The following is a 25,168-nucleotide window of genomic DNA, read 5'->3' as shown; positions in this document are numbered from 1 at the left end:
ATTTACTAGTGAGGGGTGGGGGAGAGGAAAGTCTTGTGGAGGTCAGAGGACAATCTGCCAGAGTTGATTCTTGCCTCCCATTGGGTAGGGCTTAAGAATCTGGCTTGGCCACAGTACATTTATCCACAGAGCCATCTCACCAGCCCTGGATCTGTTGTTGCTGCTTATTTGTGTTAAGTGAATATGGAAAGCTACTAAAGAGCCTCGTCGTCATCTCTCTCCTCCTCTGTACTCTATTTGGCCTTTTCCAGTAGAACAGAACAGCCCTCAAATTTTAACCAAGCCCATTTCCTTTCTTTCTTCTGCAATTCTTTCTAGGCCCCAGGTTCCAATGTTGTTTACAAATGCCCAGTTTTATGCCTATCTCTCCAATTAATATTTAAACAGTTTTCTGAGACTAGCATCTTCTGGGACCTTCTGGCCTCTGAGTTGAGCCCCAATCCTCCCACAGGCTTTCACTGATTCTTCTGCTGTGGAAAGATCTTGCACCCATATTGCCAGTTCCCTCCTATAAACGGACCACCAATTCAAGAATCCCAAGCCTATCACTTGCACCATCCAGACTTGCTCTGAAGGGAGGCCATCATGCCTCAAGATGCCCAAATGGCCTCCAGTCTGAGACCCGCCATCCAATTCCTGAACATCCAAAAGCTTAGTCATTAGGCATACAGGTCCCTCTGGCCTGGCTAAATTGAACAATTCTAAGGCTGACTGTTGGGAACTTCTTTATCCACAAATGCTTTCAGTTTTGTAAAAATAATTTCCCATTCATTGTGCCATTACTTTGTCCCAGTAGTTCTGCGACATGCCAACCTAGTAGAGTCTAAGGACTACAGTGAGCTGACCACTCTGTAGTTGTACTGGCAAAAGGTATCACATATTCCTCCATTTAATACTATTCTTCAGTTTCATAATTATATTGGAGAAGAATATTGATTTTAGTTAATAAAATTTCTGGTATTAGGGGTGGGCAAGATGGCTCGGCAGGTAAAGGTGTTTGCCATCAAACCCGATAACCTGAGTTTAATCCCCAGGACTCACATAGTGGAAAGAGAGAACCAGCTCTGGTAAGTTGTCCTCTGACATCTACACATTCACTGTGGTATACTTCTGCCCCGCATAAATGAAAGGATTTTAAAAATTAAAACTGTATAGTGATATATTCTGATTCTCAGAGCAACGCTTTTAAAATATTTTTTACTCATTTTTTGAAATTTGTATAAAATATATTCTGAACACATTGGCCCTCCCCCTCCCCCAGGTCCTTTTAGATCCACCTCTCCTTCCCTCCCCACCTAACTTTTTTAATCAGTCCAGTCCAGTTTGTGCTGTCCATAAATTTTTGGATGCGTGGGCCTTTCACAGCAGTATGGTTACCTGCCAGGAGCCAGGTCCTTGAAGAAAGCGCGTTCTCTCTCTCTCTCTCTCTCTCTCTCTCTCTCTCTCTCTCTCTCTCTCATTCTCTCTCTCTATTGCTGATAGCGCCCCACTAGGGATAAATTTCATGCTCATCTTCCCCTCCCTGTTGAGATTTTTGTCTGGCTTGAGCTTGCTCTGGCCTTGGGAGTTCATATGTGCAGCTGTCCTGCTGTATCTGATAAACACTGTTTCCCTTTTCTTTCCTGTAGTCATCCACTGCCTCTGGTTCTTACAATCATTCTGACCCTTCTGCAAAGATCTCTGATGCTTAGCAGGAGGGCGTGTGTCCCATTTAGAGCTGTTCATCCCATAGTCTCTCCATCTCTGCACCTTGACCTATTTTGGGTGTCTGTGTTAATTTGTATCTATGCGGATAGCAACTTCTCTGATGAGTGTTGAGAGATGTACTAAGCAATGGATATAACAATAAGTCAGTAAGAGTCTGTTTAATACTATGTCAGTTTAGCTGAATGATAGTAGGAGCATGCTTAAAGTAGGATATTTGAAAAATATAGGCTGTCTCTTAGTGACAGGGAGGCCTTGAAGATCTGCCTCACCAAAGACAGCAGATCACATTGACCTTTTCAGCCCTTCCCCAAGCTTCTCAATAAAGTATTTTGACTCCAGAAAAAAAAAATAGAAAGAAGAAAAATATAGTATTGCACAAGGAAGAAAAATTAATTTCCTGAAATTTACTATCTAGCCTGAGCATGGTTTCCTTCCAGACTTTTCTAATAGCATACATAACAGCTACGGCAATAACTAGTAATATTTAATGATACTTACTGTGAAGCACCACACTAAGGAGTTTGTATTTATTATCTAATTTCAGCATTAGCAAAACCCCTAGGTGGTTCATAGCAGCTTTAGTCTCCTTATTAAAACTGATGAACTAGGGCATAGAGCATTGCAGTTGCTTAAGGAAATTTACCACAACTATTTCCACCTGTGGTATGGCAAGCAGCTCGTGTCTAATTTGTCTTGAAAATACTCACTCATCTTTCTCTGCCACACATCCGCGTTCAACATAACTACAGAATCTTACACATGCGCCCCCCCCCCCCAATTGGGACGTGGAGTAGAATCTGCACTCAGCCTCATATTATACAAAAGGTGGGCACGAGAAAGGAAAGTAGAGGGCAGATGAGAGAGTGTGCAAATTAGAGAAAGCCAGAACCAGATAGAGTAAAGCAGTAAATCACAGTCAGCCTAGATCCTCCTTGACCTTATAGTTTGCTATAAACAATTTGGACAGGAATTCTTCTGTCTCATATTTATTAGAACTGCAACACTGATCAAGTGACCAGAAGTCCTCTACTGGTTGACAGGCTAGCATTAGGAGACTTAAGTATGACCACCTTACAACAATAACAGCAATAGTTCCCCTCCTCCTCCAGTGACTAGCCCCACTTCTGTCTAGGGAAGTAGAAATGATGGTCATCTAAAAGGGCTTCTGCAGAAGCTTTGTATCCCCACCTGGTGACGCACATGGCTCCCAAAAGACATTTCTGTTTGTCTCATTGGGGACATGAGATTCAGAGTCAGCAGAGACTAGAAATCCTTGTGGCTGGGTGGGGCACGTTAAAAATCACTACTAAAGCCATGTGTAAAGCCTAAAACTACAGGAAGAGTTAGATGGACAAATTATGGATAGGGAGAAAGATTCCACAAAGATGTAGAAGTAACTGGCAGAAGGAACTGAACTTGGCTACACCATGAAGTCCTGTGATCCACCTAGCATAGATCATATGCTCACTAATGATACGTTTAGAGTGGAATCTATTACTGCCAGGAAACAAGAGAAAGAGCACTCAGTGGATAGAAATAAAAAAGTAGCCATAATTAGGCTTATCCACTATTCGTAGTTTCCTTTCCCTCCTCACATAGTGTTTGCTTTGAGGGATGCATCAAGAACCCACACACACTTCCTCCAAGAACTACGAGTCTTCCAGGCAGGATCCTGAGAGCCCTGTTAGATAGCCATAGGCTGCGAGCCTCACCCTGGGCCAGACTAAACCTCAGTAAATCTCTAGTCCAAACCAGGAAAAGCAGGTTCCATCCAGACAGTTCGTAATTAGAAAGTAGAGATCTTAATCAGCCTCTACTGCCTTCAGAAATTGAAAATCAAATAGCTGTGGGAATGCTATATTTTGTCAAACTCAGGGAAATGGAAAGAAATCAGGGCTCCAAAGACAGGATGAGTAAGTGTGGGAGACAAAGGGACCACATGGACCAATGTGATTAAAAGCAACAGACTTGCCTTGGTTCGTGATGACTTTCTAGATTTTTGGCTTCAGTCCCTCCCAAAGCAAGACTTTTCTTCCGGACCTTGTGTTCCATGACACTCCCAGGACCTTAGAACCTTTTAACTAAGTTAGCTCAAGTAGATTTCTGCTAACAATCACGGGGATCTCGGTGCAGATATTACATTGCCTGGTCATCAGAACAAATGAAGTCAGTATGCTTGCTTTACAGGCGGCGAGGCAGGGGCCTCTCGGGGGGGCTTTCTGGTGAAGCATGGCCAGTGTGCTCTGCCATCGTGGGAAACCACAGGTATTTGCTGGACCAAAGTCTGAAAAATATTTTAGAGCAATCTCTAGATTTCTTGGGATCGTTTAATTTAAAACCAGGAATGGGCATTTTGTTTTTTGGGTAAGTGTTCAGTAAATTTACACTGAATGAAACCAGAAGTGCTGAGACATATCTGTAATCACAGTACTTGGAAGACTGAGACAGGAGGATTACCCACTCTGTAGATTCAAATTGAGCCTTGCTTTGTATCAAGATAGAAGGACGTCAAAAGGAAGGTAGGGGGGGGGGAGATAAACATGCATTGAATGTATACCATAATAAATGTCACAGCAGAAATCAGGAGGTGAAACAAGATGGCTGAGAATGCGAAGCCAAAGTGGCCTGCATAGTGGATTTGAGGCCAACCAAACTGAACTACATGTTAAGACCTTGTTTCAAAAATGAACTTTAAAAAAACCTTTTCTTTTCCTGACCGGCTATATATCCTGGGTGAAAATTTCACACGCACTGTTCATGCCATGAAGAACAATGTCTGTCAATTCACAGGGCTGAATTCACATATGGCATCTAGGATCGCCTCTGTCACTTCTGGCAAAGCTGTGTGATATACAGAAAGTCATCCCTCGATCAGAAAATAACAAGTTGGATTATCTCGTTTCCATGGTGGCAAAGGATTATTTTATGACGTCTTTGAGCTCTCTTCCTTTGGCTACATCTTTACTTATGAGTCTACATTTTCTCAAACCAGACACCAGAAACCAGAAACCTGCACCATCAGCTTTCTTTGTCACTAGATTACAAGCTTAGATTTAGAGTCTGCCAAACATATGAACTCAATTGTGAGTTGGAACGCTATTCCTACCACAGCCTCCCAAGTGTTTGCATAGGTCGTATGCAAATGCAATGGCATTTAATATAAGGATCTTAAGTATCTGCAAATTGTGGTGTCTGTGGAGTCCTTGAATCAGCGTCCTGTGTGGACTAAGGGAGGAATGTACTATGAAATGTACTTGAGGAGTGGGTGGCATGCAGGAGGCGTGGGGAGGCATTTTTTAAAAACAAACCAACCATCAGCTCTGACGCCAGTTCTACCAGGACTCGGAGTTCAGCTCACACCCTCCACCGAAGCACCCTCTGACCAGATGCTACTAACTGATATTCGTACTTAATTCAGCAGAAGCTTCTAATAAGGCCTGTTCGTATAACCTTTTCAGTGGACTTGCTTATATTAGAGAATCAAAAGTAATGAAAGCCAGTGCGGTTTCATCAGAAAACGCCAACCTGCTCCTTGGTCTGTGTTTCTCATTGCTCTGGGCACTGTCCTGGACAGTGTCTTTAATCACTCACTTACCTTGACCTTTGTACCATCTGTGCAGTATGTGCTGCTAACACAGAGAGAACAGCGTGTTCTCCTAAAAAAGATGCTGGGAGGAGATGGATGCTCATTTCATATTTGTTGACCTTATCTTCCACTCAGACTTATTGAAGCTACCTTTCACGAACAAGATATATGAGATCAGTTGTCTGCGGAAACAGACCTTTTGTGTGTAGTATTAGACAGGATATCATTGCGGTGTCTATAAAAAAAGGGGAAAAAAAAGAAAAGAGTGATGGCTCAAACAAAATGGGAGTTGATTTTTCTTCCAATAGTCTAAGCTGCAACGGGGGCGTCGTTCTTTTAGGTTGCCAGGGAGCCAGGCAGCTTCTGTCATATTGTTCCGAGTCTGCAGTCTTACCTTTGTGGTAGTGTGTGTTTATCGTCACTTCAGTCAATGAGACAGTGGACAGGGGACAGAGTGGGTTTGTACCTTCCTTTAAAAACACAGCTTGTGGTTAGGACAAAACGGCAACCAACAGATTGGGAAAAGATCTTTACCAATCCTACAACAGATAGAGGCCTTATATCCAAAATATACAAAGAACTCAAGAAGTTAGACCGCAGGGAAACAAATAACCCTATTAAAAAATGGGGTTCAGAGCTAAACAAAGAATTCACAGCTGAGGAATGCCGAATGGCTGAGAAACACCTAAAGAAATGTTCAACATCTTTAGTCATAAGGGAAATGCAAATCAAAACAACCCTGAGATTTCACCTCACACCAGTGAGAATGGCTAAGATCAAAAACTCAGGGGACAGCAGATGCTGGCGAGGATGCGGAGAAAGAGGAACACTCCTCCATTGTTGGTGGGGTTGCAAACTGGTACAACCATTCTGGAAATCAGTCTGGAGGATCCTCAGAAAATTGGACATTGAACTGCCTGAGGATCCAGCTATACCTCTCTTGGGCATATACCCAAAAGATGCGCCAACATATAAAAGAGACACGTGCTCCACTATGTTCATTGCAGCCTTATTTATAATAGCCAGAAGGTGGAAAGAACCCAGATGCCCTTCAACAGAGGAATGGATACAGAAAATGTGGTACACAATGGAATATTACTCAGCTATCAAAAACAACGGCTTTATGAAATTCGTAAGCAAATGGTTGGAACTGGAAAACATCATCCTGAGTGAGCTAACCCAATCACAGAAAGACATACATGGTATGCACTCAATGATAAGTGGCTATTAGCCTAAATGCTTGAATTACCCTAGATGCCTAGAACAAATGAAACTCAAGACGGATGATCAAAACGTGAATGCTTCACTCCTTCTTTAAAAGGGGAACAAGAATACCCTTGGCAGGGAAGAGAGAGGCAAAGATTAAAACAGAGACTGAAGGAACACCCATTCAGAGCCTGCCCCACATGTGGCCCATACATATACAGCCACCCAATTAGACAAGATGGATGAAGCAAAGAAGTGCAGACCGACAGGAGCCGGATGTAGATCGCTCCTGAGAGACACAGCCAGAATACAGCAACTACAGAGGCGAATACCAGCAGCATACCACTGAACTGAGAATAGAACCCCCGTTGAAGGAATCAGAGAAAGAACTGGAAGAGCTTGAAGGGGCTCGAGACCCCATATGTACAACAATGTCAAGCAACCAGAGCTTCCAGGGACTAAGCCACTACCTAAAGAGTATACATGGACTGACCCTGGACTCTGACCTCATAGGTAGCAATGAATATCCTAGTAAGAGCACCAGTGGAAGGGGAAGCCCTGGGTCCTGCTAAGACTGAACCCCCAGTGAACTAGTCTATGGGGGGAGGGCGGCAATGGGGGGAGGGTTGGGAGGGGAACACCCATAAGGAAGGGGAGGGGGGAGGGGGATGTTTGCCCGGAAACATAATTCTTAGGAAATCACGTGGTCTGACACAGGGTCTGCAAAAGCAAAGAGCCTTTTAGCTCAGAACCAGGGCCTCAAACAAGCTGGAGCTGGCCCAGGACAGCTGGAGTCTTGGAAGTCAAAACCCCAGGAGGGAAATCGTTATGAAGGAAAAGACATCTGCACAAGGCTCTCTGCTGCAGTCAGTGTTAAGCAAGAAGAGAGAAAAGAAGTGTTTAACTGCTAGGGTGCAACGTCATTCCAAGTCTGCTTCTGCCTACAGTCTCTCATTTAAGAAATTGTATTTGTTTTTGACTTTTGCAAATCTTTATTGTGAGTCTCCAAAATCCCCTCACATAGTTTAGCTTTTGAACAATAAATGTCTATCTCCTTTATAATAACAGAAACATGAACATTGTTTTGAGATGAGTTTTTGTGTGTAGCTCAGGCTGGTCTTGAACTCAGAGTGCCCTGCCCTGGCCTCCTAAGTGCTGGGATTACAGAACTGTGCCACCATGCCCAACTCAACACTATTGTTTTAAGAAGTATAGTTTTTTCCCTGGGCCAACCAGAGCTACAGTGTAAGCTTGTGCAGCCAAAAGAGAACTAACCAAACAACACAAGTACCACAAACTGTTGCCTTTCGAGAAGTATAAACTGTACTCTTATAGTTCCAAAAGATCCAAGTATGATCAAAGAATCAGCAAGGCTAGTTCCTTCTAGGGGATGTGAAGAACCATCTTGTCACGAGCCTTCTCAAGCTTTGCTGGACTAATAACACCAATCTTTGTCTTTCGTCCGATGTGCTGTGTGTGTCCAGATGTCCACTTAATACACTTGGGAGCTGACCTTCCACAGTGCGACCCTTTTGAAAACCTTAATTATAACTGCAACAACCATGCTTCCAAAGGAGGTCATCTTTTGAGGGACCAAGAGTTAGGATTTGAACATGAAGTTTTGGAGGATGCAATTTAATGCCTAATGCAAGGCCATGTCTGCCGAAGGCCAGAGAAAGCCTCAGAGACCAGGGGAACAGGTTGAATGTTCTCCGAATGTAATGAGAAATCATCAAAGAGCTTCACATCAGACAAGGGACATGATGTGATTTGTTTTAAAAGGGTCATGCTGGCTGCTGGGTTGGATTAGGAGGGAAAACAGCACCGTATGCCACATGACTCATGTGGCTGCCCCTGTAAGAGATGGGAATTCTCGTCATAACAGCCATTTACTGGACCTGAGGGCTCGGGTTTCATAGTTTATCATTAGTTCACAGGAAAAACAAATTTAGCTGTCAAACGATAAGATGAACACATCCTCATGACCACATATAAAATATTGTCCTTCGTGGATGTTTACTTTGAAAATATGAAAGTAATATACGTTCTTGGTTAGGAACTTCACATAACATTAAGGGAATAAACATAAAACACTAGCCCTGCAATCCAAGGCCTGCTCCATCCTCAGCTCGAGACTGTTTCCACTCATTGGAGATCCCTTACTCATCTATACATATTTATTAGATTGGCATCCACAGGAACATGCTAACAGCATAATAACTGTCCAACTTCCCCAAGACAGACCATTGTTTTCTCCATTCTATGGCATGGAAACCCTTAGGGTAAACAAGAACACTGAATTGCAAGCTTAGTAGAAGACATACCATTGAGGGTTCCAGCGGTAGTTCCGCGGTTAGAGACCTTGCCTTAGATATACACCTATCCCAGCAGCACTTGGAAAAAATGTCATCAGAGTTGAGATAAAAAAAAACCTCCATGTCCTAATTTCTATTATTTCCTGCCCCTGAGATGTTGAGAAAATCACAACCCAGGAAAGCCTCGTTCCCTTCCATTTCCTGTATTCCATGGGGTTGTAGTCTAATTCAAGGCTGTGTGTAGTAAAACATTAGTGTCTACACACAGATAACCATCTGCTCCCGACATACACACAAATGCACAGACTGGTATCCACTCATGCAGGGAATCTTTGTTTTCTAATACAGAATTAGTGGGAGGGGTGTTGCTGAATGATGTGCGGGTAGCTGGAGAGCAGCTGAGTGTGAAGGGATTTATAAACTGTAGTCCAGTGGGGCAGGAAAGGACAGAAGAACGTAAGTGCATCCCTCTAAGTAACCATGTGAGACACACCGCTTCGGTTCCTCAGATGCTCTAAGGTAGTGGCATATTCCGAGTCTCAGAAACAGAAATCATCAGGAAACATGCTTACAAGTGCGGGAGAGATAAGATGGTTGAGCAAACAGCCAGCAGAAGCTCTCAAGTCCACACAGTTTTGGGCAGGTTGAATTTTTCTTTACTACAAATAGTGGTTTACGCCATTTGAAGTAGCGTGAGATTTAGAGCGTTACCATAGTATGGGTCTGAGTTTTCTCATTGCGTTGCACAGTCCCTACCATAGTACAAGGCTCTAAGTGGGTACTTAATGAATGTTGACTGAACCATTTTTCCTCCACACATTATCATTTTTAGGGCAGTAATTTTTAGTGACTTTTTTATCATCCATTGTGGTAATTTGAATGAAAATGACCTCCATAGACTCATATATTTCAGGACTTGGTCCCTAGTTGGTGAAACTGCTTGGGACAGATTGGCGAGGTTGTAGGCAGCATGTCAGTGTAGTTGTGAAAACATCAACGAAGTTTTGATCGAGATGTAAGCGTTCATTCAGTTAGTGCTTCAGTGCCGCCGCGTGAGCCTGCATGCTGCCTTGTGTGCCTGCTACCATGCATGCTGCCATGATAGTTACGGACTCACCCTCTGAAACTCTGAGCAATAATAAAGTTATTCTTCTGGAAGTTGTACTGTCTCTTCACAGCAACAGAAAAGTAACTAAGACAGCCCTGAACACTATCGATGTGGTATATTATGTCCTAGAGCACACATGCTGCTCAGATATTGCATGTTTCTTGAAGAACAGGAACCAAAGGCCTACTCACCAATTACTGGGAGGCACAGTACTGTTAAGGCTGCCTAGTTTGGAAATCTTTAGGTCGTGCAAGGTGTGCTCTTGAAGAGGACTGTGGAGTCAAATGGCAGCTTTTCTCTCTTCGTGCTTCTTCTCCTTTGTTCTGCTCCATGATTGGCACCATTGTCATCCAGCACCCTGGCTGAAGGCCCAAGAATGATAGATCAACCTGATTTTGCACTGGCACCTCTAAAACTGTGAGTCAATATAAAAATGTCTAAGTTAATTATCTCAGATACTTTATTATTGTGATAGAACCAAATAAGTAATGGTGACACTCACGGAGGCAACTGTCGAGGTCAGGTTGTCATATACAATTTTGACTTGTCATTCCAATACCCCAATGAAGCAAGGCTTTCTTTTTAAAGATTCAAAAGTTGTGTGTGTGTGTGTGTGTGTGTGTGTGTGCGCGCGCGCGCGCGCGCACACACATGTTTATATGGAGGTCTATGCATGTGAGTGCAAGTGTTCTACACAATCAGAGGTGTCAGATACCCTGAAGCAGAAGTTAGAGGTACCCCACATGGTGCTGGAAAACAAACCGGGGTCCTCTGCAAGAGCACCAAGGGCTGTTGACCTCCAAGCAATCTCTCCAGCCCCTCACCTACTTGATAGGTAGTTAGTGGGGTCCAGAGAGATCAACGCTCCAGAAAAACTCACCTGATGAATAAGGAAAGGCACAAACATAGCTTTCATCACTAACAAAGGATTGTGCTAAGATGCTAATAATCAGGTGGTGTTTTTGTTTCCGTTTCACAATGAAAGAGGATTCTGCCATGTAGCCAAGGCTAGCCTGGAACTCTTGGTGCTTCTGACTCAATTCAGCCTCCCAAGTAGCTGGAATTACAGGGATGCACCGCCACATTCAGTAAGACTTTAATTTTTCAGAATAAACTCCATGCTTCCAAACTTTTAAAAGCTCTCATATCCAGTGACAGTTGGGACTATGAGAGAGGATTCCAGAAGGTCCACAGGAGATCACGGGAAGGGCAGAACCTGAGACCCTAGTGAAAGAGCTTGGGCAACCTGAAGTTAGAGTGTGAAAGTCAGGAGCTAAAGGGGCCAGAAGAATAGTGACCACACTTCTGTTTGCCTGGAATCATTTCAGTCTATACCTCTTGTCCACCGACAGTAATCAAGGCACTCTGGTCATCAAAGGGGCTGGAGAGATGCTTTAATGGTTAAGAGTACTGCTCTTACAGAGGACTGGAATTTTGGTTCCCAGTAACTGTGTCAGGCCGCTCACAACCGTATATAACTCTAGTCTCAGGGGATCCTGCATACTCTTCTGGCCTCTGTGCATTCCTGAATTCACACTTGCACACAACACACACATACATGCACACACACACACACACACACACACGCATACGCACATAAATGCACACACACACATATGTGTACACACACACTTAAAAACTAGCAATATATTTTTTAAATTGTCTGGATCACAACATCAGTGACCCAGGCATCCTGATGGGACAGACTCTTACTATATAGTCCAGGCTAGGTTTCAACTCAAAATCCTCTGCTCGAATTACAGTAACGCTTCATCGCAGCTGGCTTTTGAGTCTTTTCATAAGAAAAATATATTTCATTATGTACATTAAATAAAGTGTCTAATAAACCAAGAATTATAATTGAGTTTAGTATTCCTGTAACTCGGCCATAGATATGAATTACTGTTTCTTGACCTACCTGCCTTCCCGTTACCTCTGGACAAACCTTAGCCACATCAGTAGTTTCATGATTGCACTGACATCTGGTGGCCATTTTCAGGTTTTTCTCTGGGCACACCTGTACCAGATAATGGCTCCGTCTGCGTGGGCTTCATGCTCCATCAGTTTTTATCTGAGTCCTATGTCCCTACAGACTCATGACTATCTTCTTTCTTGAGAGGTAATCATAGCAGAGGCAGGAAGGGTGGTAGTAGGGCCCGCAGCGCTGCTAAGTTGATAACTAACACCTGGAACCAAAATATTATTTGGGTGTGGTGACATATACCTATAGTCCCAGTACTAAGGAGAGGTAGAAGGGTCAGCTTATTGCCTAGGTTGCAAGTTTGAAGCCACCCTGGGCTACGTGGGACACTTCCTCACAAAACAAAGTTGAAAAAATGGTGACTCTTCAAGTTCTTAAAAATACTTATTTTGTGCATGTATGTATGCATGGGTGTGTGCACGTGTGTGGTGTGTGTGCATGCACATACCACAGCACCATGGATGCAGAGGGCGGGACAGCCAGCTGAAACCAGTTCTTTTTCTACCCTGTGGGACAAAAACCTCGAGATTGAACTTGGCTTCTCAAGCTTGGTGGAAGATGACTTTTACTCACTGAGCCAGTTCAAGATTTCAGGCTTACAATACTGGAAGTCCTTCCTAAAATGACCCCAGGTAAAGCCAAGGATAATGATGTTCTTGGTAGGAACAAAATATCAAAGCAGGTATTGTACAGATATTTTCAAATATCAAAATGGAGAAAGTTTAAATGTTTTAAAATATTTTACTTGGCTGTGGTTGTGCCCCAGTACAGTGTTTTGAATGCTCGGTGATCAGGGAGCGGCACGGTTTCAAAGTATTAGGGGGTGCAGCTCTGTTGGAGGAAGTGTGTCAACTGCAGTTGGGCTTTGAGGTTTTCAGAAGCTCAAGCCAGTCCCAGTGTCTTTCTCTCCTGCTGCCTGGGCATCCAGATGTAGAACTTTCAGCTCCTTCTCCAGCACCATGCCTGTCTACGTGCCACCATGCTCCCCACCAGGACGATAATGGACTAAAGCTCTGGAACTGTAAGCCAGCCCTCATGACAGTTTTCTTTCATGAGAGTTGCCGTGGTCATGGTGTCTCTTCGCAGCAACAGAAACTCTAACTAAGACGATGCCGGCACCTGCAATGCCCAGAGAGCATCACATCGCCTGAAAGTGGAATGACAGAAGACTGTGCCACTGACATGGGTGCTGTGATTCAAAGTTATGTCCTGTGCAAGAGCAATGAGGGTTCTTAATCCCTGAGCCTTCTCTCCAGCTTCATCATAGAGAAAATATTACATTAATAAACTTGGGATGCATGTAAACTGCCTTATGGGTAGGGTCTGGCTGAAAGAGGGAAGGGGTATGGAGGAGTTGGTGCAGGCAAAAGAGAAAGTGTAGCCTTCCTTTGTTTTTTAGGTTTCACAGAGGCGTAGAAATAACTGCTGCAGATCTAATCGCTGTTAATTTACCTGGCGCCTCTGGAGAGTTTTTCACCTGAGGCATTTTATTGTCGACATATCATAAAGAGGTTCCTAAGAAGGGTGGCTGGAATTCATTAGAGAACACCATTGGGCACTTTTAATATACTTATTTAGAAGTGAGGATGTGTGTGTGTGTGTGTGTGTGTGTGTGTGTGTGTGTGTGCGCGCACGTGTGCGCTGGAGGTTGAGCATATGAGTGCTGAGGCCCAGGGATACCAGAGGTATTGGATCTCCCCATTGTTGGGAGTTATAAGTGGCTGTGATCTGCCTGTGGTGGGTGCTAGGAATAGACTCAGAATCAAATGCAGGCCCTTAGCAAGAGCAGCACATGCTCTTTAACTACTAAGCTATCCTTCAAACCGCAGAGGAACATTTTAATCACCCATCCCATTCCTCAATTGTAGGCAGTAAGTCTGCCAAAGGTTACTATCCTACACCATTAAGAACTCAGGGAGAAAAACGCAGCCCCTAGCTCATTCTCACACCAGGGAAATATCACCAATACACCAGAGCATGGAAGAAGGCAGAATAAATGAAGTCGCCAGTATCTGCACTGCCTCAGAAATATCAGGTGTCCCTCATTTGTCTCCTTCTAAGAAAAATCACTACTGCAGCTGGGAATACAGCTCAGCCGTAGACATTTTGCTAAGCATATACGAGGTCTTATACTGCATCCCCAGAATCAGGGGTGTGTGGGGGCAAGGGGAACACTGAATCTTAATAGTGTAATGATTAGTATTTCACAAACACTTTTAAGGAAGTGAGCCTGATGGTGATTTTCAGTTGCTTTAAAAATATGTTAGATATATTTTATGTTTTGAATGTTTTGCCTGCATGTGTGTATGTGCACCATGTGTGTGCCTGGTGCCTGTGGAGGCCAGAAGCGATCACCAGATCCCCTGAGACTGGACTTGCAGATGGTTGTGAGCCATCATGTGGCTGCTAGGAATTGAACCCGGGCCCTCTTCGAGGGCAACGTGTGCTCTAAACCAATAAGCCATCGCTCCAGCCCCTCGCTTGCTTTGGAAACTGTTCCCCAAGCCCTATACCCAGCCCTCGTGTTTTTGATGATCAAAAATCAACACTCAGAAAGTTCAAGGTCTTCAGAAACAGACTAGAATCGAGTTGGATAAGGCTGTGCTTTATTACATGCATAATTACAAATCTGTGCTAAGTGAAAATGTATAAAGCAATGGCAACCTAGGTTTAAGCCACACAGAGAAAGGGCTGGACGATCCCATTAACCCTTCTGCTAATGTCCATCCACTGCCTTGAACAAGATTGTTTCCATTTCTTCACAATTTGCATAGCACTCACTTGTCAAAGTGCTTTCCATTCATTGTCTCAGTTGATCCTCACAACAACCCTGTGAGGTAGGTAGGGCAATTTACACTATCCCCATTTTGCAGATGGGAACACTGAGGCACAGAGCGGTTAAGATCTTGAGGCTACTTAGTAGAAGCATAGGGAATACAAACCAGGTCACCTAACTCCCCAATCTTTTTTTTTTCCTTTTTACACTATGTCACTATACGTGACCAGGGAGCAGAGCAAAGTGAGCAGTAAGCCACAGCTTTGGATCGGGCTGTGTGTCTGTGAGCAGGTAAGGATAAAGCTACAAAAGCGTGACTGAAAGGTTGGCAACCCTCTGATAAATGACTGGTCTAAACAGCTCAGCACCAAGTTTCTATGGAAACTTGGACTGTATTAGCTTTGGTTGAAGCTCATTTCTGGATGCCAAGCAACTACAGATATCTACACATAAGCTTCAGCTGAACTTTGATCAACTCTTAGGAATTCAAACGTCCAGTCAGACAGATTTTCTTTGGCTACTGCGACTGAAGCCAGCCCTCCAAATGAGCTTCCTACAGAGAAATTCACGTGGTGCCCATGGGCTGGACCCTGGCCTTTATGATCCTCCTGGCTTCAATGGCTCACCCAAGAGCTGGTCTATTTCCCATGGCCAGAAATGAATGGGCAGAGGTATAAACAGGAGGCTGCCCTTGGTCAAATCAATAAGAGTCATCATCATGACATCAGAGTCACCCTCTGGTGACATGACCAAGATGCTGTCAGGCCCAATTCCTTTCTGGCCTGTACCTGGATAGCAGCATAGCTTCAAAAGACAATTTTAGAGAATAAAATATTAAACATATAGTTTTATATCTTGAATGGAATACAATTTAATCATCACACAGTCCCAAAGGACCAAATATATAGTTTAAAAAAAGTAAATACTTATATATAAAAAGCTGAGTACTAAAAAGGCAGGACAACAGAGAAGAAATAAAAGTGGAAGGTAAGAAAGAACGAGGGGGAAAGGACCATATATTTTGAGGTACCCTCTACTTGACGGCAAGGCTGAACACTACCACTTTGATTAAAAAAAAAAAAAAATCACAGGTTCTGTTTTCTTCTCCATTATACTAAATGGCATTTTTTTCTCATTAGATCCTAAACTACCCCTTAACCCAGCACATTTGAACTAATATATAATACAGCTAAAGCCTTCGGCACTCCCAATAAGTATTTCTGGCTTTGGCCCCTACCATGGACTGAACAAACTGCCAATGGCCTCTCATCAGCTGAGGAGTTTCCGTTCTCTGGTCTCAGGGGTCATCGCATCCCTACAAGCCACAGTCCATATTCAAACAACACGGTCATAAAAATGGGAAGAGAGTTGAAGTTCAGGTAGGATATGCATGGTAGGGGAGCAAAAGAAGAGGCAGAGACAGACTGTACATGTACCATCACACAGTTTCTCCTCAAAAGGCCAACCATTAGTTGATAAGTGTGCACACACAGGCCAAAGACCCTTTGGTAGCAACTTAGAGGTAGGACGTTTTGACTGTAAGGTTGGGCTGGACCGGGTAACCTGATAGGCCCCATGGGGGGAGGGGAGTGGAGAAAAGGGGTAATGAAAAGAGGAAGGAAGGTCCATATATCACATCCTTGGAGGATTTGGCAAAATCCTACCAACATCATGGGAAAATCTCCTTTTCTTCCCTTTATTTCTTTATAACTGCCCAGATGCCGGTGCTTAGGAAAGAGAATGTGGCCAGCATATGTATGGGGGGTAGCTTGAAACTGCAAATACACATTTTTCCAAGAGTTTCTCTCCTTGGAACAAATGGCTGAACGTGAGGCAAAGCCCAGCCCTGGTCCAGCTCTGCTGTGCCCGCTCATCTCCATCCCTGCATAGCTCCTGAGCTGCGACGGGAGAAAGCAGCGTATTTCGAATACAGAACAAGGACATAGGAGGGAGAGCTTAAAACAAAAACTGTCAAACGCTTATCATCTAGATATTCAGATAATATGTTCCTCCTCAAGGGTTGATGGTCTCCATCAAGCTAGACTGCCACTGAGCCAAATCATGCTTTGAGGCTCTAGTTCATCTGGGACTCCTGGACGGAATTTGCTTCTTTCTCCCTTTGGGGGATGTGATTAACCCCTTCTGCCTACCTTATGCTAAGATGTATGGACTGGGGAACGGGATGGCTTTCCTCATACCATCAGGCACCACCCAGGCAACCCCAGCAGTGGCTGCAAACATTAAGGTTTTAGAATAGTAACGTTGAGCCCAGGCCTTCAGAGGCTGATGCCATTAGAAAAGCCCCTGCTCTTCCTACAGAGACTTTCGATTTAGACTTCAGTGCCAAAACAACTGGCCTGCCTTGCAGTTAAAGCAGCAAATTAATTGTTTGCTCTGCCAGCTGGCCAATTCAAAGTATCGTCAATTTCGGCTGATCCACCAGAGGCGCTCTGTTCTGTGGACTACATCAGCTTTCCTCTGCAGATGGGCCGAGCCAGGGCACTGGAATCAGAGACAGGAGGGTATTTCAATTTGGCTGTTTCTAATCAAATATCAAAGCAGAAGTGCTCTCTAATAGCGATTATTTCACATTGCCAGTCCTCTGTTAATCTCCAATTGAGCTCACTATGCAATCTTTCTCAGCTTCATTAAGTTTTTGCCATTGAAGGTGTAAAGATATAAAATTTAGCAGTTAGATTGTTAAAAGATCCATAAATCTAGCCCTCACAGCTAGACTTCCTCTAGATAAAATGCCTCGAAAAATCCACACTCTTGAGGCATTTGTTGGCATTCTTCTGTAAACACTTTTCTTACATCAGGCTAGTTCCTTTTCCAGTACCAAAATAAACGTGTCTCAATTCATTTTAAAAGCTTAAATTATCCAGTATTTTACCCTTGAGGTATGTAGTCATTTGAGGCTACTAACGGACTTCCCTGTATCGGCTTTGTTTTTTGTTGTTTTGTTTTGTTTTTAGTGATGGAATGGAATGGCAATGACAGGAAGCAGTTCCCTTTACCTCAAGACAAGAACCACTGTGTGTCCAGGTGCTAGGCTAGCAATCTTGTAGAGTCCGCCAGTCAGAACTTGTCAATCTTTGAGCTAAACCCTAGGATTGGACATACAATGGACACCATACACTACAGCTATTTCTAGATACTAGCTACAAGGATTCCTGAGAAACTAAAGTTAATGAATGATATTTCTAAAGAATGAGGTATCCAAGGGATATTGTCAAATTATCTGGAGGGCCCAATGGTGCTTAGCATCTAGAAAGTATCCATTCGCACAGTGTTATCTGATTTCTAAGATTTATTCTCTGAAGTAGCACCTTAACACTGGCTCGTCTGTGTACAATGAAAAAAGCGAAACTGGAGGAGACACAAAGGCAACCAAGATGCTCTCCATGCCACCGCTGCTCTGACATAGGACCAAACCTTCCCTTGCCATCCAATAGCAGACGCAGTAACGTTTCCTGTTTGTAAACCTTAGTGAGGCAGTTCACTAAAGGAAGGTACTGACTGAACTTGAAATATACAGTCAAGAAGCTTGATCTCCACATAGCACATTAGGTGGTCATACAGTGGCATGGAGGTAACCAGACAAAGTCACGGAGACAGGGTGACGCTACCATGTACCCCAAAGCACTTTTACATTAAAATGCCAGAGGAATATACTTAAAAGGAGAAACTCTGGTGTCTACATTGGTATAGTAAAGATAAAAATCAAAACGTGCCTTGGCTACTCAGCTCTGGATAACAAAGAACTTCCTGATTTGGGAACGATAAAAAGCTGGGGATTAAAAAAAAGAAAACCTCCTTGACTTGGGGGTCAACATCTTTTAAAATGAGGTACACTGAGTTGCTTGGGAGGAGTGGGTTACCCACAGGAATGTGCCGAGGGCTGCTGAGGCTGCATAAGAAGGACAGTATGGGACATTAGGAACAGGCTTGTGAGACCAACAAGGCTGAACACTCACCCAACAGCACAGTCCCATGGCCACGGGCATCTGACAGGGAAACAAGGGAAACAGAGGCTTGGCAGTAGCAATGGGGCCATATGGCAAACAAAAAGGCTGTGTGTGTGTCACCTCTAGTCCAAGTGCTATGAAGCTACGGAGCCTTGGCTTACAATTTAACTAACCCCAGTAGGTATTTTTGCTGTTGTTGTTGTTGTTGGGAATGATTAGCTAAGCAGACTGCTTCATCCTAAAGGGGATTCGCTGCTGAGGAGAGAGGCGAAGAGAACGGAAGGAGAGTAATTGCACATGGATAAAATGATAGAAAATGAAAGAGTGGTTGGGATGCTGGTGGTGGCTCATGGATTCCACCAGGTGTTTCTAGAATGTGATTTTTTTTTAACTGCCACAGTTGTAGGAAATTGAGACAGGCACCTTTTTTTAACTGGGTACAAGCACCTTTGGTGTCATCAGGCCCCATCCCTACACCTAGGTTTTAGGACGGCTCTGCGTTTTAGTTAGATGTCTAAGGATGGCACCTCAAGGTAATTGCAGTTGCCTATCCCGTTCCAGTTCCTTCCATACACATTGAAGTATCTCAAGCCTACTTCACACTCACAGGAACAGCGGCCTGTGGTACATACTCCATACTGGGAGGAGCACAGGCGTCCAGTTATTTTAGCACTGGTGATCTATTCAAAGAAATGCACCGGGGTGCTAATGTAGCATTGAATCTTCCCTGCTTCACCAGCATTCAGCCTAGACTCAGTTCCAGATACTGTTCTTAGTCCAGAAGCCTGAAGCACCATCGTCCATGGAGGTGGCATCTGGGTAAGAGATTGGGTTAGGACTTCACACGATGTGACATTCCTAGCCACAGACTTTTGCTCAGAACCTTTACTTATCTTCACTTCAAGAAAACCGGAATAAATGACTCCTAGCTACTAAAAGATTTCTAACAAAGTCCTTGTCTACTAGCTAGCATTGCCATTTGGAAAATTAGCCTTCCTTCAGCCAAGGAGAAAGCTCTGTAACTTAACTTTGTGCACTTCAAAAGACCAAGACAAGCAGGCCCTCAAGGTCAACCCCTCGGCTTCACTTGGAGGAGAATAACCAAAGCAGCAGCACTGTCTTCTGATGAGAAGGTAAACGGAACAAACAAAGAGAGCTAAATACTGGAACAGGAGTACGAATTTAAGTGAATCTTCACAGTCTAGAAAACGCTATTTCCTTCTGGCTTTCCTTTCTGTGTCTTGAAAGGCAAAGCCCCTTAGTTCACACTTCCTCTCCCATCAAATGACAGTTAGAGTCTCCCTCCAACACATGATTTTTACCATGCGTTTCCTGCAGGCTATTTGTCAGAATAGTTGGAATTTTTCTTTGCATAGTTTTCAGTGATTGCATATTGCCAAACAATTATTTTAAATTAAAAAAATAGTTTAAAGAACAAACATAATTAAACCATACCATCTTCTTCACTCTTTCGTGAACCCTTCCTAACGCAGTATCACAGAAGCCTGACTGTATTGTCTCCTAAAGAGATTAATTTCCAGAAATTATGTAGTGCAACTGATTAACTTGTAGGAAACAGACAACACACTAACATGACTTCACCATCAAACATGGGAAATGTGTTTTGGGTACCCAGTTAATAAAGTACATCCATGGTCCGCAATGTCCTTGTTTTACATCCAAAACAACCCCATGCTTCTAGTTGAAGAGAATGGACTCGGGGTCTTGGTTTGCCATCTGCGCTATGTGCTTTAACACATCCTTTTTGGTAATGATTCCAAGTAGGCGCCTGAAAGACAAACACGTAAAAGAGAAGCAAAGTAAATGGACAATGAAAATAGTGTTCTTAACTGAAGGTGATGCTTGTCCTCCTTAATTAAGCCTTCTCAACTTTGTCTTTGTCCACACTATCTGTTCTTGGAGAACAATGAGCTAACAGGAGGATGTATAGTACCCCAGATTAATGGAGCAATGCACATGGCCCTACATACAGTGACACTTCTACATCTACGTCTCAGGGCCCACATTTCCCTCTGATTTAATTACTCTCTAAACCTATAAACGTTACCTACTGACTACAGTCCTGGTCAAATGCTCCCCCAACCCCAAACATCGCCCTATGATCACTTGTGTGTTCCTGCCTTCTGTGGAACCATGCACACTACTCAAGGACAGAGAAAGGTTTGTTCACTTTCATGCCTCCCCAGAATCTCATGGAGTATCTTCTTACATGAGTTAGGGTTTCCAGGAGTGCTGAATATATACCTATTAGAGAAATTCTTCTTACTGACTTAGCTCTTATAAAGTATTAGTTCTTACAGAGTTGTTAGGCTAACATAAAGTATTAAAAACAAGAAAACCCTCCAACACGCTCGCTCCTCAGCCTGTGCTCTTTCCCAATCATAATAGCAGGCTTCTTTGTTAGAAAGCATGTATTTCAGGAAGAAAAGGCCTTGGGCTTGAAGTTCAAAGACTTGTGATTTATTGCCTGTCACTACCATCTATTCAGTCAGGGGCCTTAGAGGGACCATTAGACCTCACTGAAACTTATCTATTTTTTGTCCTTAAAAATAACAAAGGGATTGCAAGAGTCAAGTACAAAACTCTTCATTTGTTTTGGAGACAGTGTCTCATGTAGATCAGTCTGGCCTACACTCACTACGTAGCTATGGGTAGCCTTGTACAACTAACTGATTCTCCTGCTTCTACTACCCAAGGGCTGGGATCACAGGTATGTGCCACCACCCTGGTCAACATTCTCCTGTAACCATGACTTTGGTTACTTAACATCAATCATAGTTGGAAACCACAGTCCAATAAGCTATTTTAAGAGGAAGGGGAATTCTGCATTACCAAAACGTTTATGACAGTGCCTTGTTATAATTGTTCTACTTTATACTTCTTATTTTTACTGACTATGTGACTTACACATTAAGCTTTCTCATAGGTGTATGAATATACAGTAAAAACTCATTATATATGAAGGTTTGTACTAGCCACAGTTTGAGTTTTCCAGTGGTGATCTTGGAAGGTATTTCTCAAGGGCTGGAGGGACCACTGTACATCTCAGACACCATTCCAATTTCAGTGATACCCGTGCAGAAGAGCACAGTTTCTTGGTAGAGAAATCTGAGTTACTGATGATATGCAGCTAATAAGTTTGCGGCTCTCAAACATTTTCTCTTCCCTGAAGGCCATTAATCATGTCTACCTTCTTCTTGAGGTTTCCCAAAGGCCTAAAGTCTTTGTTTAATTCGGGGGGTCTCCCCTTTACCTCTCTATTCAGTTTCTCCCACATTCCAATCTACCTTCAGTCAAGGGTGCTCACCCATTGTGTGTAACCAGGCACTGGCGCAGTCCCAGCTTGCGGAAGATATCCACTACGATCTCCATTGGCGTAAGGTCTGTCACAGTGAAAGGGCTGAGATCCAGGATGTTCCGAAGCTTCAGGGTAGGGGGCGTGTATGGAGGCATTGGGGGTGAGTGCTCCGTGAAATAAATGATGGACGTGCTCACAACCCCGTCCTGTTTCTTCCGAGCATTTTCTGTGCGAAGAGAAGAAAATGAAACGTTGAAAGTTAAAGCGCTAGTTCTCCATTTGGTCCCTTAACTGGACCTCTCTCTCTTCCCTCTCATCTCCTCAATTTCATGCCCAGTTATCAAGTTCTTTTATCCCTTTTCCAAAGCATCCTTACCAATTGAAATAATGAGATCTCTCCGAAGAACAAAGCCTACAAGTCTTTGTGACTCTCGGGACACCACCACCGGAAAGCCGCTGTACGTGGTCTCACTGATTATGGTCTCTACATCTTCCACAGTCATACTGTCCTGAGTAAGGACAGTCAGCAAGGGATCATTCCTCCGGGGCTTCATCACATCCATTGCCAGAGTCTTATGAGCAAATTCTTCTTTGGCTTCGAGAAAGGGGTATCCATTGAGACGGATGTGGGCATCATAAATGCCCTCTCGCCCAAGAGCGTCTGCCACCCACTTGCTCGTCATGGCTGCAGCCATCAGAGGTACAATATATTCCAGGCCACCAGTGAGCTCAAACATTATGACAACGAGAGAAACAGTCATCCGAGTCACACCGCCTATGGAGAAAACAGACAGGAAGCAAAGCACACGAGTCATTACAATTGCAAGCCTGCTGCGGGTTCCATGCAGAAAAGCACGGACAGGATACTAGGACAGGGTTTTGGCAACCGTGTACATTCCAGACTGCAGCAGAGCAAGGCCCTCCAGCAGACGGGATTTCAAGTTCTCAAAATAATGAAGCAGAAGCAGCCTTCTAGGTTTTATTTTAAAAACTCAGTGCTTTTTCCCCCTAATAGTGCATGCTCATTTATGAAAATTTTGCTGACAATAAGCGGAATAAAGTTTACAAGTTTTTTCCAATACAAAACCATGTATTTCTATATAAAAGCAGAGTAAAAAATTTCAAGTTTTTCTCCAATTCAAAAACATGTATTTTGGGTTGGGGATTAAGCTCAGTGGTAGAGCGCTTGCTAGGCTCCCCAGCTACGAAAAAAAAGAAAAAAAGAAAAAAAAGACTTCAAAAACATGTATTTTTTACATATGTGAGCTCACATTTTGTGTAGTTCCTTACCATACTTTTCTCCTATTGTATGTTTGGAATATTCAACATTATTACCAATTTAAAATTATATTACAAGGCTGGGGCACCAAGCAAGCTCCATTGGGAAAGCGCCTGGCTGTCCAGTCTGATAAACTAAGTCTGACCTCCAAGACACAGGTTTCCCCCTTCCCGCCACAAACTAAATGGAGGAGAAAGAAAATCAACATCACATCGAGAGATGCTAAACATAGCAGCAGCCTTGGGGCACAGGTCCGCAATCCTAGTTACTCAAGTGGTGAAGACAAAAACGTGCGTGCCAGAAGAACTTAATGAGATTCTGTCTTAAAATAAAAGGAAAAGAAGACTTAGAATATAGAAGTAGAGAACTTGCCTAGCAAGTAGCATAGCTTGGCTTCAAGCCCTAGCACCACACACAAATAAAATATATGTTAAACAGAACAGAATCATGTTTAAGGGCTGTATAATATATGGTGGGAGCATAATTTATTTTACAAGTTCCTAATGTTCAGCTTTCAGTTGGTTCTCATTGGTGGGCATGGGGGCTGATTTGGTGTACAGACAAGGTCATACTATGTAGGTTAGGCAGGCATGGAACTTGAGATCCTCCTGGCTTAGCCTTTCACCGGCTGACTACAAGTACGTGCCTAATTTTTGTTCTTATAAATAATACTGTGATATACATTCTTAGGCAGCTACCTTTGTCCAGATTTCTGATGACTTCCCCTATGCGAGATATGAAAATTATCTTGGTTAAAAATGTTTGTGAAATAGTAAACGAAGAAGAAATGGATAATCATGACAAAAAAAAAAAAACCCACTCTGCAGTCCGCTGTTTCTTAGCACTCTTCATTTGTATGTCATTGCTGGGGTGACTTCTTTGACGCAAACATTACTCACCTAAGCAGGCGGCAGCCCCCACCATGGCATAAAGGCCAGGCGTGATGCAATCCGCTCCCTGGCTACACCAGCTATTGAAGATGCCCCAGTCGTGGTGGTAATAAGCCAGTTGCTCCATTCCGACTCCTAAAAGGCGGCCTGCTATAGCACCGACAGCCATGCTGGGGATAAAGAGACCAGAAGGAATCTGCAAAGAGAAAGCACAAGGTGGTTAGTGAGAAACGACGCCGTTCTTGGCATATGGTAGGGTAGAGGACTGACCCTCTGCGAAGCAAACAGGCCAACGACACTTTAACTAAGCACTATGCTACCAAGTGGCTGCAACGACTTAGATGACACTACAGGGACTAGAGGTTCTCTGGGACGTGCAGGCAAGGATGACTTCGAAGACGCTTACCCTGATTCGGGGTCCATCAGGCAACAGCCTGAACTCTCCAGACCAACACAAAACTGGAGGCAGAAATTAGGCCTTTCCCAAAGAAAAAGGAAAATAGATGGAATTTCTCATATATGCAGACATTTCCCCCAATTCTGAATTTGTATCAGCAACAATCTACTCTTTGTTGACTATTGTGTTCTATGCTAGATGGTCTACAGATAAGATTTTATAGATGTTCTATAATAACCCCAAGAATTAGATATTATTAGTCCCCAATGACAGACCCCCCAAGGTTTAGAGAGGTTAAGCCATTTACCCAAAGTCAAGAGTTAGTGAATATTAACACTGGTATTTTCATAAAATAATGACACATACATTGCATCCTAACCCATCACCCACACCAAAAAGAGGGCACAGGCAGTTTCCATGTACCCTCTAAGAACACAACAGAAAATTAAACCGAATTTTCAAATGAGGTAGTGACTATAGCTGCATGCTTAACCCAAACAGGGAACATCCATTTGCCTTCCTGTTTTGATTCTTGGCTTCTAGGAATTATTACTGTTAAAGGAAGGAAGTGATGTAAGCACAATCGGAACAGCTAGGGTTCTTAGTGTGTACGGGACATTGGAACACAAGTGAACA

At 43.4% G+C, this 25,168-nt stretch overlaps 1 protein-coding gene across 2 annotated transcripts in view; it reads right to left on the bottom strand.

Moving 5' to 3' along the window:
- Positions 1–14,487: 14,487 nt before the first annotated feature.
- Clcn5 (Cl-/H+ antiporter 5) overlaps positions 14,488–25,168 on the bottom strand; it is a 154,465-nt gene continuing 143,784 nt past the window's right edge. Inside the window, 4 exon segments of one of the 2 annotated variants that reach the window (NM_001414393.1) lie at positions 14,488–20,436; positions 21,976–22,192; positions 22,343–22,741; positions 24,145–24,331. In NM_001414393.1, coding sequence (NP_001401322.1) covers positions 20,346–20,436; positions 21,976–22,192; positions 22,343–22,741; positions 24,145–24,331 — 894 coding nt within the window. In that variant the 3' untranslated portion in view covers positions 14,488–20,345. 2 annotated transcript variants of the gene reach the window in all.

The sequence above is a fragment of the Rattus norvegicus genome, chromosome X (assembly GCF_021556685.1).
Source record: "Rattus norvegicus strain SHRSP/BbbUtx chromosome X, alternate assembly SHRSP_T2T, whole genome shotgun sequence".
NCBI lineage: Eukaryota > Metazoa > Chordata > Mammalia > Rodentia > Muridae > Rattus > Rattus norvegicus.
Note: the sequence above shows the minus strand (reverse complement) of the source record. Positions and strands in the feature narration are given on the sequence as shown.